The sequence below is a fragment of the Trichosurus vulpecula genome, chromosome 7 (genome assembly GCF_011100635.1).
Source record: "Trichosurus vulpecula isolate mTriVul1 chromosome 7, mTriVul1.pri, whole genome shotgun sequence".
In the NCBI taxonomy this organism is placed as follows: domain Eukaryota; kingdom Metazoa; phylum Chordata; class Mammalia; order Diprotodontia; family Phalangeridae; genus Trichosurus; species Trichosurus vulpecula.
The window spans coordinates 44,556,679-44,570,978 of NC_050579.1; the positions used below are offsets into that span (position 1 = coordinate 44,556,679).

At 44.3% G+C, this 14,300-nt stretch overlaps 2 protein-coding genes across 2 annotated transcripts; one reads left to right on the forward strand and one right to left on the reverse strand.

The window, feature by feature from the left end:
• Positions 1–2,252: 2,252 nt before the first annotated feature.
• On the reverse strand, positions 2,253–4,584 carry OAZ3 (ornithine decarboxylase antizyme 3). Its single transcript, XM_036769118.1, is given in 6 exon segments — positions 2,253–2,395; positions 2,641–2,726; positions 3,184–3,359; positions 4,118–4,192; positions 4,194–4,254; positions 4,541–4,584. Coding segments are annotated over 6 exon segments (570 nt in total). The 5' UTR covers positions 4,570–4,584.
• Positions 4,585–6,754: 2,170 nt separating this feature from the next.
• Positions 6,755–14,300, forward strand: MRPL9 (mitochondrial ribosomal protein L9). The gene is made up of 7 exons (XM_036769117.1): positions 6,755–7,351; positions 7,567–7,723; positions 11,110–11,234; positions 11,463–11,513; positions 12,225–12,326; positions 13,517–13,600; positions 13,730–14,300. The coding sequence occupies exons 1-7, from the start codon at positions 7,241–7,243 to the stop codon at positions 13,832–13,834; spliced, it is 735 nt and encodes a 244-aa protein (XP_036625012.1). The 5' UTR covers positions 6,755–7,240; the 3' UTR covers positions 13,835–14,300.

The following is a 14,300-nucleotide window of genomic DNA, read 5'->3' on the forward strand; positions in this document are numbered from 1 at the left end:
AGGGTTCTGCTAGTTGAGAATAGAGATCATTCAGAAGTCTGCTTCATTTTATGAGATGACTTACTAGGAAAATTCTTAAGTTGTAAATTGGGGAAATTCTGAGCCTCCACCAGCTCACAGGGTCTTTACAACTGTGGAGGAAGAGGTAGGGTGTAAAGTTAACAGGTTGAATTAAATAGCCCAAGGAAATGGACAGGTCATGCTCCCTGCCAGCTTCAGGTGATGCCGTTATTAGCAGTTTCCCTTTTGAACCTAGACTGTGGTGCAAGTAGGAAAACAGTGCTCAGGAACATGTTAAAAGATGCCATGCTTTAGAGGTAGATGCAATGCCTACTATACGTATGCACATAAGTATGTATGTAAAAATAGAACTCTCAAAGCCAGTGAGGGGAATCATTACTAAAGTTCTGTTTTGAAAATGACCCCAAAATCTACCAATTGAATTAACAATAGAGACAATCCTGTAGACATAAGGAGAGGCTAGAGGACCAAGTTCTGCCTTGGTGCCCTAACTTTATATGGATTTGAGAGGTCCCATCCAGGGAAGGGAGATGTCACCCACTTATGAATTTTACCTTCCTTAGTGTAGCATTGAAAAGACTGACAATAATTGCCAATTTCAGAACAGTGAGTAAAACTGTTTGGTGATAGAAATCTAGAGACTGGGGTTCTGGTTTCCCATCTGCTCACTGTGACCTCACACACGTCGGCATAGGGTTTTCCTGGTTGACAAAGCCTTTTGTTCTCTAGGCTTCCATTTCTCTCTCAAGTAAGAATGACATTGCTAAGATCCCGGTGAAATATATGAAAGTTCTTTGAAAGAATCCGTGTACATTAATGCAAGGTGGTGATTTTTAAGAGAAATGAACAGTGATTTTGTTTATTTTTATATTTTACAACAAAAGATCTTAATCTTTTTTGTGTGATGGACCTCAGAATATTTTTAATGCATGAAATTCCATTGGGTGACAAAGGAAGTCAATTATGTTGAAATGTAGTTTTCAAAATACTTTTTAAAAGTTCACAGACCCTAGAGGTTAAGAGCCCCTGTTTTAGGGGGAGACTAAATTAGCTAACATTTTTAGCTTATAAGAATATCCTGAGCAGTATCCTAGAAGTAGAAAGCTACTGTTGGGCAAATTGTATCACTTTCCACATCTACAATAAGTTTTTATTGCCTCAGAAAATTCCAATACTGAGCTGTCAGAAGAAATAGGAGCCCAATCCCAGGGAACCAGTAGATCAATGAACCACTTTTTACATTGCCCCTCTAGTAGACAACTACAATTCAGTTTGCCTCAGTTTCCTCAATTGTAAAACAGGGAAAACAGCACTTTCAGAGGATTAAATGAGATATTGGCAGTGTTTTGCATAGTCCCTGGCTCTATAGAAATGCTTATTCTCTTTTCTTTCCCTTCTCTGCAAAAATGACTATGGTCCATGTGTCCTCAACCTCCAGATTCCCTTTGCCTGCTATTCCTAATGGAGCTTTAAAGGGGTTTAAGTAAGGGGTGGAACCAATAGATCCATTGGGCTTCTGCTGAGCATTTTGGTGGTGGAGGGAGAGAAATCCCAGCCTTTGATGTCAAGCTGACTGCCTTGATACGATATCATTTACATGATGAGCGGTGGATGGACAAGGGGGACGGATAATTTACAATAATAGTTCACGCTTATATGGTGCTTTAAAGATTGCATTCTTTGATCCGTGCACCAACCCTGGAAGGTGGGTGGTGGCATTATCCTCACTTAATGATAAGGAAACACTCAGGTTGTGATATGCCCTTGGTCACACAGGTGCTTAATTAAGGCTACTTAAAATCAGGTCCACTAGACCAGAGGTGGCATGCATGTGGCCCACACTCTCAAGTGAGACCTGAATCAAATTAAAATGTAATTGGGAAATATTTAACCAAATTAATAAAAAATAGAATAAAAAGTAACATTACATATTAAAACTGTCAATATGTGCCCTGCAGGGATCCTTGTGTACAAATTAGTGGTCCAGTTTCTATTTAAGTCTGGCACCACTGCCCTAGACCAGCTTGCCTCAGGATTGAATATGTACAGTCCAGTGCTGTGACTCCATTACTCTCTTAAGACAAAAGTCAAGAACTGATGATTCTACTACCCTTTATTGCTGGGCTGGAAGGAGGTACCCTGAATCACATCCTAAAAACCGAAGACTCTGGATCCCACTATGCCTGGGGCTTGAGCCATATTAAAGCTCCAGCCCTCCCACATGGCTGGATTCAGGAGGGCTTCCTAGGTAGGTGGCCACAATCCCTCTCAAGGGGGTAGACCATAAAGATGACGTTGTCCCAGGGTGGGAGGGCAGGGTGGTCAGGTCTAACCACCTCAAAGCCCATGTAGCTGAAGGCCCGAAGCAAGGCACCTATGAGGGAGGAGAAAGCAAGTTACTAGGAAAGCCCTTTCAAGTTCACCAAGTTCCTTCTCCCTCCACCTCTCCACACCCTTCTTTGTCTACCGACTCCCCTCAATTATGCATAGAAAACTTCCAGTAAGGATTACTTCCCAAGCCCATGTCTCCACAGTGCAGAGGAAAAGGAACAGTGAGAGCCTCCATCAACTCTAAAGCCAGGGCAGAAAGTGGACAGGGCAGCTTCCCAACCCCAGTACCTCGGTCATTCCTAGCATTGTGGAAGTTCACAAACACAGAGTCCACATCTGTTTTCTCCTCCACATACTCCAGTGTCGCTGTCAAACTGGGAGCCAGAGAAAGAGACAAGCTACTGAATGTAACTAAAGATAGAGGTGACAGCCCATTTAGAGAAGTAATCAAATTCATCAGTCACTGATCCTTCCTCTTGAACTAGACCTGAGGAACAAGTTTCCTGAGTCGGTCTAAGTATTCTTTTGAGGTCTGTAGTTGTTGGGCTTATCCAAAGTAAAACGCCAAGGATTCTTCCTACCACAGGAAGAATATTATTCTAACATACCAATGACCATAATTTCTAGAATCCTAAGGGCCCCATGTTTTTGTATACCTTAAGCCCACCTCCAAGATGACTAGTCTCCTATATATATCTTTGGGTTCATTTAATCCCTAAATGTACCTTCATCTTCTCATCTAGAGCATCATTGTTTCTGGGACAGCTGACTGCTCCCTGGCTATACCATTAAAGAAATCCAACTTGGGATAATGAAGGGTTCTACTCTCACCTCTCCCTATTGCCTTGGTCCAGGGCCCGGTAGGGGATGTCCAGGAAGAGCCGCTGGTCACAGAGGAGGCCATGCCAGTGGGTAGAAGCCTGAGGGGTGAGGCGGAAGTGGAAATCTAACTGTACTGGGTCCTGGTGGAGCAGGGAGTCATTAGCTAGCACCGTCAGGTTTCCAGCCTGAAAAGAAAAAAAAAATGCCAAGGTTAGAAAGGGATTTTATTTACTGGATACTGCTGCTATGCGCGCGCGCGCACACACACACGAAAACAAACCAACCCAGAATCTTAGTTTGGGAGGTGAGGTAAGGTTATCTTGTTATTGGTGATTCCATGGTATCCCTTAATCCCAGAGCCTAATAACACTCAGAAATCATATTATCTAAACTCAATCATTACCATTTTACCCTTTCCTCTAAAGGTCTTACACTGAGAGGAGAATGAATATATCATCATTCCCTGTAAAGTTTAGAATCTTGAAGACTTAATTTCTTCTTTTGTTTTACCATCATTCTAGTAGGAAAAAAAATCTTTCCCAAGGCAGCAATATTGTCCTGTTTTCAAGGCAACTATGCCAAATTCCTGTCCACTGCCTACTTTGCTAATTCTTTCATCATTTAGAGGTTTGTCCTATCCCTTCCTTCCTTCTTATGAGTAAGAAAAACAAAACTGGGCATGTCAGACTAAGGACATATTAGTGGAAGTCAAAGAGAAAGCCGAAAAAGAACACTGGAAGTCAGAACACCTAGTTTCTAGTTCTAACTTTGTCACCTTGGGTAATTATGCTCCTCCATGGACCCGCTTTTTCAATTGTAAAATGAGCTTCAACTAAGTGTCTTAAAACTATGACTGTTTCTGCTTTGGCTATTTCCCTAGGATGTTACTGTGGAGAGTAAGGTCTGGGGTGGAGATGGGGATCCCTGCTTAAAGTCCACTTACCGAGTACAGCTCTTTGAGCTTGTCGTGGTCTCCCTGCTCAGTGCTTCTGCCCACCTGGAGGCCTGCTAGGGACTCAGGAGCACTGGAGGCAGCACCGAGGTCGGAGTGTCAGGCTATCCTTCTCAGTTACGACGAAGCTGGTTAAGAAGCAAGACCTTAATTAGGATGGTGGGGAGGCATGTGGAGCATTGGACCCCCTCAAACCATCTCCTTTCCCCAAATCATATTAATTCCCTGCTGCTGCCCTCTGATCCAGCATCTTTATTACTGAAAGCTCTCCTGAGAAGAGACATCCTAAACTCCCACCTATTTCAGTATTTTCCCACTCCTTGCCAGTTGGTAATTTATTTTGAAGTCTGAAATGCAGATGGAGGAATAGAGTTTAAAGGAGCAACTGTAGCTAGGGATAGAACTATTTATTACCTTCTGAAACAAGGGTTACAAGGCAGCATCTTCTCCTGAAGAGTCAACCGGTACTTGTAACAGTAATTAATGTAGGCAAAAGGAGAGTAGAGTGGGTACAAATAGTTCCTTTTTTCCCCTTTCTTGGTATAAGAAAGGGAATATATAGGAAGGCACAGCCTATGACAAGGCAGTTTCTTAATTCAGTGCCACCCAGCGGCAAAGTGAGATGAGGAAAGAGGAGCTGGAGACTTCTGCTCCCTACCACCATTGTGACCCGCTAGGCTAGGCCAGGCAAGAGACAGTCCTACTGTGACACGGACAGAAGCCCTGGCCCTAACTCATCTCAGGACCTCATTGTTGCTTTGCATCTACTTTACCTATCAGCTCAAAGGTACTATTTATCTGAGAGACAACCCATAGGCTTTCAAATATTACCCTTTGAAAGCCATTCCATTCTCCCTCAAAGAGTAGTCCCTTTTCCCATTCTAGGTAGTGGTAATTTCAGGGAAGAAAGGCTGAAAGGTATTCTCCACTGCAAAGCTGTGATCCAAGGGCAGAAGTGTTCTGGACGTGTCATTTCTCAACTCATGAAGCTGATGGGGATGGGATCTGGACCCCAAAAAAGAAAAACCCCAGGACTTTTCCACCAGGCTCAGGTCCCTGGGGTAATCAGCCCTTCCCAGTTAATTAACTGCCTTTTCATTGTCTGTACCTGGCCCCACCCTAGACCACCACTCTTAATGCCTTGTAGACCCCTTCTCTGTTCCCCCAGTCTTCTGTATAAAAGATCCATCCTGTTTCCATGAGAGTTCTTATATTCAGTCTGGCCCACTTGTCAATACAAAGCCATCAAGAATTCTCAGACTCCTGAAGAGTCTAGCCAATGCTGAGACTTCTTAACAGTCCGGCAAATATGGTGGATTTTTTTTTTTCAAAAAAGGCAAGCATGTAGTGCGCCTCAATCTGTATTCAAACTTCACAGTTCTTTCTCTGGATGAAGACAGCATTCTCCATCGTGAGTCCCCTGGAGTTGTCCTTGCACCTTTCATTGCTGAGAAGAGCGAAGTATGTCAGGGTTGGTCCTCACGGAATCCATATATCTGTGGCTGTGCACAACGTTCTCCTGGCTCTGCTCCGCTCACTCAGCATTATGTCGTGTAGGTTTTTCCAGGTTGTTACGAAGTCTGCATCATCCCCATTTCTTATGGCACAATAGTATTCCATCACCTTCATATACCACAGCTTGTTCAGCCATTCCCCAATTGATGGGCATCCCTTTGATTTCCAATTCTTGGCTACCACAAAAAGAGCCGCTATAAATATCCTTGTACGTATGGGTCCTTTTCCCGCTTGTGTGATTTCTTTGGGATACAACCCTAGAAGTGGTATTGCTGGGTCAAAGGGTATGAACATTTCTATAGCCCTTTGGGCATAGTTCCAAACTGCTCTCCAAAATGGCTGGATCTGCTCACAACTCCACCAGCAATGCAACAATGTTCCAACTTCCCCACATCCTTTCCAGCATTTATCATTTTCCTGTTTTGTTATTTTAGCCAATCTGACAGGAGAGATGTGGTATCTAAGAGTTGTTTTGATTTGCATTTCTCTAATCAGTAGTGATCCAGAGCATTTTTTCATATGCCTATAGATAGCTTTAATTTCTTCCTCTGAAAACTGCCTGGTCATATCCTTTGACCTATGGTGGATTTTTAATAAACTTTTTCTTTGGCTGAAAGAAGGCTTGTGTCAAAGTCATTTGGGCAGATCGCAGCACCCCTAAACTTCAACAAAGCTACCAGTCTCCTCTTCTATGGTTCATAACCTAGCATTTGTCTATCTCCTTGCTTAATTCTTTTTGGCTGTGGTGTATTAACTTGGCAGAATAAGAGCACCTTCAGAATTCATCCTTCCCTTCAATAACAGGGCAGATGTGAGGTGTATATTAAGGGTTCCCTTTCCCCAAGGTCAAAGTTCATTCAATTTAACAGGCATTAAGGCACTAAGTGCTTACTATGTGCAGAATGGATCAGAATCTGAAAAATATTGTCTTGGTTCACTTGGTTTTTTAACTATGAGGATAGTTGGGTCACAATTTTTGTGGGTTTTATTTGAGAAGCTTAACACTGTTCCAGGGCTTGATGTAATCGGTTAGGTCGCCCAGCCACGTGCAGGTAACCTGTCTTCCATTTGGAACCCGCAGGCGTCTATGACAACAGCTGCTCCTCGTGGAGCATCCGCCTGTCTGTCCGAGCCTAACGGTGGTCCGGCCCTCTGATCGTAGGTGGGCTCTCTCCTCCCCTGACCGTGACTAATGCATGGGAGGCCCCTTCCTCGCTGGGGAGAGGCTCTGCGTCCCGAGGCCGGACACCTGGAGTCCAGCTCTCCTGACTCCTTGCTCTGAGCTGGGTCTGGGTTGTGTCTCTTTGGTCTGTGTTCAGTCATGCTGCTTCTGTCGCTCCTGCTAGAACTGTGGCCCCCAAACCTGAACGGGGCTTTGCCAGGAAACCCCGTCCTCGGTTCCCTAGCTCTTAGGTGATTTGGCTCCGCGCTTCCCAAGGCCCCTTCCAGCCACAAACTCTGGGGAGACCAGGCCAACTGCCTGTCTCCGCACGCGCAGGCGCAGTAAGTTCTGGCTCAGGCGCGTCTCCATGTGGCCCGCGCCGGGGTCCTTTCTCTCTGCCCGTCGCCGGCTCCCTTCTCTCCTTCGTCTCCGAGGCCATGGCGCTGAGACTCGGTCGGGTGCTGCTGGCTGCGGGCGAGGGGCTGCTGCCCCGGCTCGGAGCCAGAACTCCCGGCCTGGAGCGTAATTTTGGCCTCTCTCACAGCTGGGTAAGGGGTCCGAGGGCTGGACCGGGCGAGGCGGGCAGCGGGGTCGGGGGGTCGGGGTGGGAACTCAGGGCTCCCGCGCTCTGGGCTTCGGTTGGGCTTTTGGTCGGTTGACAGGTCGGGGATCCCCTAGGAGAGTGGGCTGAGTGAGGGGTCGCCCGCCGGGCCCGGCCCTCGCACGCTCAGTGAGCCCGCCTCTGTCCCCCGGGTCGGGCCAGAACACAGTGATCGTGGAGCGCTGGTGGAAGGTCCCACTGGCCGCCGAGGGCCGGAGGCCGCGTCTGCGCCGGCGGCACCGAGTCTACCGGCTGGTGGAGGACACCCAGTGGCAGCCGCAGGGGACCATGGAGCTCATCCTGACTCAGACTGTGGAGGGTAAGCGAGCCGGAGGAAGGGCCGCCCCGGGGCCCCGGGCCGGCCAGGTGCTGGCTTCACTTCGTGAAGCGCACAAATAAATCTGTATGACATTTGTAGAGAAAACCAAGGACTCCCTTTAGGCCACAACCCCCGACTTCACCATCTGACCTTGCACAGATCCTCACCAGAAGCAAATGTGAGTTTTCTCTGTGCTCTCAGCCCCTGACTATTCCGCAGCAGGTGCTACAGAGCGGAGGGGCCTGAGGAATCTGTGAGCCCAGGGATAATTAAGGAGTTAACTGAATTTTTTTGGCGGGGGGGTCATTCCTGAGGCCTTTTAAGGGACCCTGGGGTGAAATAACTAATTTGGTGGAGGTAGGTTGAAAAGAGCAACATTCTCTGCTTCCCTGGTATTGTTTTATACACTTACCCCCCAAAAGGTTATCCCCTTTCTCTAAAAAGAGGGGCTGTCTCCAATATCTATTGTATACCTGAGCTTGAAAGTGGGTTCCAGGACAAGTATCCTACGGAACCTCCCATTAGGAGAGATCCTTTGGATAAAGCATTGAAATTTTACTATGCTTACCCAAGATTTTTTTCTAATTTAGTAACTATATTCAGTGCTTATACATTTATGGTTTTCTGACTTCACTCTGAATCACCTCCATAGTTTTCCTTTTATGCTGGACAAATAAGCTTTTTTAAAAAATTTTTTAAAATAGCACAGTATGAGATGTCCATGAGAAAGTAAAATTGGCTGAGGTGAGGAAGCAGAGATGTTTCTGCCTTGGCCATACGGTAACAATCCTCAAATATCATTGCTCCTTTATAGCTCCTCTCTGTGATAACCCTTCAAGTGCTTGAAGACATCATGTACCTTCCTAAGTCTTCTCCAGTTTAAACATCCCAAGTTTCTTTAGCTGATGGCATGACCTTCAATCCCTTTACTATCCTGTCCCCCCGTCTCTGGACTCGCCCTCTGCAATTTATCAGTGTCTTTCCTAAAGTACTCAGATCAGAACATTTTTCTCTAAACACAGTTTGACTAGCTGGACTATCACCTCCCATGTTCTGGCTTCCCTTAATGCAACCAAAAACACATTAATTTGGCGGGGGGGGGGGGGGGGGGGGGCAGCTATCATATTGTTGAGTCTGCAGTCCAAGAATTAACACTCGAATACTTTTCAATGCAAACTAAATACAAACCATCTTTTGGATATTTTAAACCGAATGTCCCTTGGACTTCTCAAACTCAACACATCCAAAACAGAACTCATTCTTTTTCCACAAACCCTTCTCTTGTGAACTTTCCTCTTACTGTCAAAGGCACCACCATTCTTCTAGTCACCCAGACTTTGTCAAAACTTCAGTGTCATCCTCAACTCCTCCCACCCCACATATCTAATACATTGCCTAACCCTGGCGCACATCATATGCATCCTCTTTTTACTCCACATTTAATAGCCATCACCTTAGTTCAGTTGTTCATCACCTCCCACCTGCCTCTTCCTAACTTTCCACTCTTAACCTTATTCCCCTCCATGCAGGCCACACACACTGACTTAGTTGATTTTTCTCACACATAATCCTTCATTTTCCCTCTCTGCCTTTGCACTCAGCGTCTCTCTCATGGAGAAGAATGCCTTCCCTTCTTACTTCAGCCTCTTCATTTCCTTCCAGCCTCAGGTCAGATTTCACCTACAAGAAGCCTTTGCTGGTCTCTCTAGCTACTAATGATTTCTTCCCTGAAGTTACCTTGCATTGAGTCTGCAGATATCTTATTTACATGCAGTCTCTATTCCAATGTGAGTGCCTTAGAGGCAGGGTCTGTTTTTGTCTTTCTTTGTATCCCCATACTCTGCACATAGTAAGTGCTAAATAAAGGTTTGGTGATTGACTGACTGATTAGTCCTCCATCCCAAAGCTGATTTTTTTTTTACTGCAAGTGTAGGATTTCTATTTAATGCCTTTTTAATGATTTGATTAATTTCCATTATATTTTGTTTGGCTCAGTGTACTAATCTTTAAACATTAGCTTGTCCTAGCTTTGTATCATCTCAAAATTTCCTAAGTAGATGGCAGGCTGTTGTACATTTATTTTGTCTATATATTTGTAGGTATCTCCTCCAATAGAATGTAATAAGCTCCTTGAGGGCAAGGATTCTTTCATTGCTGTCTTTCTATCCCCAGGGTATGCACAGGTACACATGTAAATGCTCACTGATACATTGTGGAAGGCTTGTTCTTCTTGTTCCCAGATGTTAGAATTGGTAGTAGTAGAAATTAGAGGGGCATGTTAGGCTCAGCATAAGGGAGAACTTCCCGTAAGTAGCACGGACTGACTGGAGATGTGGTCATGGGTTTATCCCTGCTTGAGAAGGCTGGATGGTTACTTGTTGGTTCTGTAGAGAAGATTCATGTCAGGCATCTGCTCTATTAGGTAGGCAGCCTTTGAAGTTCCTTCTCTACTTGAATTTCTGTGATTCTTTTGTTTTCTCTGAGCAAGTCATTTGACATTTTTTAGCTCCATAGGCTCCTATTTTTAGAGTTAAGAGAGACCTCAGAGGTCAGTTTCCTCAACTGTAAAGTGGAGTTAATAATGCACTTCTCTTTCTCGGGCTGTTGAGAAGAAGTTATCAAATTCTCTTTCTTGGCCTTTACTCTTGCAAGGACAGTAAGGTCCCGTCCTCTTTCCCTTTCCATAGCACTTTGCCTGGATTCTACTTTGTATTTTGCTCGCTGCCTTGAGTCATAAGTATATGTGGATCTACATTTCCTTCCTATTGGATTCCTTGAGAACAAGCTCTATGTTGTATCTTTTGTATTCCTACTGTGTACCCAGCATGGTAACTTGTAATAAATGTTTGTAGCACTAAATTAAATTATAAAGTATAAAAAGCAAGAGCACAATATTAGTATAATCATGATGTGTAGGTAGGACTGTGAATTCTCTCATTTTATAATAATACTTTTTAGTGTCTCATATCTACTAAGCACGTCCACAAAAACCATACTGTTTGGTCCTCATGTGGAATAATGTATCTAATTATTATCCTCACTTTACAAATGAGGAAACTAATGCTCTCAGAGAGATTAAATGACTTGTCCAAGGTCACACATAAGTAGCAAAGCCAGGACTCACACTCAGGTTTTCCTGATTCTAAATCCCAATAATCTTGCTATAATACAAATATTTGCATTTTTCAATAGGGAGACACCAGCATAGAAAACATCATATTCAAAAGTAGTCATAAAAGAAACCAAAGGATGTCTTTAGCTGACATATGCCTGTATTTCTCTCTTCTAAGATTAGCTTCAAATGAGAGAATCTCTTTAGTTTGCTCTCTTCCCCTTTTTGGGTTATCTGACATAATATTTAGCATTTATGTTGTTCTCATTGGCAGGCCTCGGAATTCGAGGCAACACTGTCACAGTGAAGAAGTCACTGGGCCGGAATAAACTGCTTCCTCAGGGTCTGGCTGTGTACCCATCACCAGAGAACAAGAAGATGTTTGAGGCAGAGATCCAGGTGAGCCACTACCAGGGGGGTGAAGAAGCAAAGGAAACAGCGCTTAGAACCCTTGGGATCTTCCTGAAAGAACAGTTATCTAGTTCAGTTTTTAGGTTTAATTTGAACATGTAGAGGTAACAGAAAGGAATGGGATCCAGAAGCTCAAACCTATTGTCTCTTCAAGGAAGAGGGAAATATTATTTACACTGAACTCTTTTTCTCCTCATGGCTCTTCATCTCATCCAGTTGCGGCAGGAAGGGAAGCTGGAGAAGCTCCAGACCAAGACTGGTGTGACGGTGAGTGGGGATTCATTGGTCAGAATCTGAATGCCTCCTGCAAAAACCTCAGTCTTTTCCTAATGAGAAGTAACTTTTGATTTTTTTCCTCAGTCCCCCAAGTCCTAATAATCACTAACTAGGAGTCGTATGAAGATGGGGGAGGAAATGGGGTAGAAATGGAGAGGGAGCAGCATCCAGTTTGTAGATGGAATCCTTGACTGAGTAGAGTGCTAGGTCCTTTGGAGAGATGTAAGGAAAATAGGTCATGGCCATTGCCCTCAAGGAGCTTGTTTTGTCTAGTTTATTATTATAACCAGCATTTATATAGTGCTTATTTTGTGCAAGGCACTATGCTAAGTGCTTTACAATTATTATCTCATAACAACCCTGGGAGGAATAAAACCTCCCGGGGGAGTTCTGAGAAATAAGTAGATGAGAGGGCCAGATGGTAAAGTGCCTTGAATTCTAAGCAGAAGGAATTTAAGCTTTATCCAGGAAGGATGTATACCTAGGTAGGCGTGGCATTCCTAAGCCATCCTTCCATAATGTTGCCAGAAAAGCTGAATTTATTAATCTTTTAGGATCATAAGTTTAAGATACCCCATTGATACATCAGCCTCTTGGCTGAAATGCACACATTTTACTTCCTCCCTAAGTTATTTGGCCCAGCACTACCTGCTGCAACCCTCCAAACCTATTCCTAACCTGCCCACCCCCACTGCCTCTCAGACAGTGAAATTCTTGAAGAGCTGCCACCTGGAAGTGGGAATGAAGAATAATGTCAAGTGGGAGCTAAACCCCGAAATTGTGTGCCGCCACTTCTTCAGAAATGTGAGTCCTTCGTCCCTCAATGACATCTGTCAGGCAGGCTTCACAGTAGATCTCTGTGTTAGAAGGAGAGGCGGGGAAGGGTGTGATATAAATATGAGGCATTCCTTAGGTTACAGGCCTCTGAAAGGCATCATTCAGGTTTGGGGGCACATAGGGTAGAATTGATTTTATTTTCTAGATGGAGAGAAAGAAGCTAGGAAAACAGCGATACACTAATCAGGTTCATTGTTGATACAGAATGGAAAATCTAATTGGCCGTGGAGTCAGGACACCTACGTTTCAGTCCCCAATAATGCTCTTTACTGACTGTGTGACCTTTGGGCACATCACACCTTAGGCCTCCAGCCTTCCTCTGTAAAGTGAGAATAATAATATTGGATCTATTTGTATCATGGAACCATTTTGAGGATGAATGATAATGTGTATGGAAGTGCTTTAAATGCTGTAGAGATTATTAGAAGGAAACAAGCAGGCATTTGCAAGTGATACTCCATAGTAGACCATTACACAGTTGCCTAAAAGAATGGAAGATGAAAGATGCTGCATACGTATTTCTTCCCCACTCCACACACACACTCTTAATATTGGCTGATTATTTAAAAAGCATTTGATTTGGTTATGCCAAATGCTGTGTGAAAGGCTCCCTTTCACAATCCATAAGCACTGAAAAAAACCAGAATTAGTTATGCCTACTGTCACTTTTTATAACAAGCTAGTTTTGGGGGAGACTTTGGTTTTTATTGAGATCATTATAGTAAATGTGTGCTGCTACTGTGATCAGTTATGTATTATAGTGGAGAGTAATGGATTTGGAGCCAGAGGTCCTAGAATCAAACCCTGGCTCTGCTCTTTAATCTCTGGGAGGGCTCCAGCAAGTCACTTACCATGTGTGGGCCTGTTTCCTTCTCTGTGAAATGAAGGTGTTGGACTCTGTGCCTTCTAAAAGCCTTTCCATCTAAATCTATGGTCCTAAGGTTGAGTTGGTACCTCTTGGTGCTTTGATTTCCCTGTTTATTTTTTTCCCCTTGGGAAATTGAAACTATAACAAAATTAGAGTTAGTCAGATCTTTACACAGGAATGGGTAAGACTGGAAAATTTTGGAAATAGTTTAGTGAGGCTTTCTCTAAGTTTTGTGATAGGGTTTACCTATGCCATAACATCAGAAATGAGACTGAATGTTGTCTTGCAGCTTGGAGTGGTAGTATCCCCACATGCCCTAAAGTTACCTGAAGAGCCAATCACAAGGTGGGGCGAGTACTGGTGTGAGGTGACGGTGAGTTACCCCCTAGCATGAATCTTTTTCCTTATTCTAATTGAAAACCAAATTGAAGAATTAATGCTAAATGGTGTCTTGGGATAGTGTCATTTCCAATCCCTGGATGTCCTGTCTATTTGTCTACAGGTGAATGGGCTTGACACGGTGAGGGTCCCCATGTCTGTGGTGAACTTTGAGAGGCCCAAGACCAAGAGATACAAGCATTGGTTAGCCCAGCAAGCTGCCAAGTAAATGGTACCTACCAGTAAAGAACTTCTCTTTCCACCTATGGCAATCAGATACCCTCCAGACCCCTGTTCTGGAATCAGTGGAGCAAAGATAGATCTACACTTGATCTTGCTTCCCTTCCTGTGACTTATTTGGGGTCTGAGTGTAAGAAGGGCATCGGAGAGAACACCATATCACTTGCCCTCTGTTTGCCACTTATGTCATCGATGTTTCCAGTGCCTTTCACTTTCCATCCACTGTCCTTACTGAAGACCTGCTTAGCAAGCACTGAAGTCAGTAGATGTGATAAGGATTGGAATTTACCATGGGGCATCTTCCAAACTGAGAGTCAGGGCGAGCCCCTCCGAATGAATGGAAATGAAAGTCCTAACTAGCGTCTTCAGGATCTGTCCATTCTTTGTGGGCCACACATGGCCCACTACCTGCATCACAATCATCAATAAAGAGACTGTGCCCTTTGGAGGTGTGA

Bases quoted from the DNA above. Each gene is read 5' to 3' on its own strand.
- MRPL9 (XM_036769117.1), top strand. From the start codon at position 7,241: ATGGCGCTGAGACTCGGTCGGGTGCTGCTGGCTGCGGGCGAGGGGCTG. The intron at 11,514-12,224 runs GTGAGTGGGGAT...ACTGCCTCTCAG, and splicing joins AGACCAAGACTGGTGTGACG to ACAGTGAAATTCTTGAAGAG. The intron at 13,601-13,729 runs GTGAGTTACCCC...ATTTGTCTACAG, and splicing joins AGTACTGGTGTGAGGTGACG to GTGAATGGGCTTGACACGGT.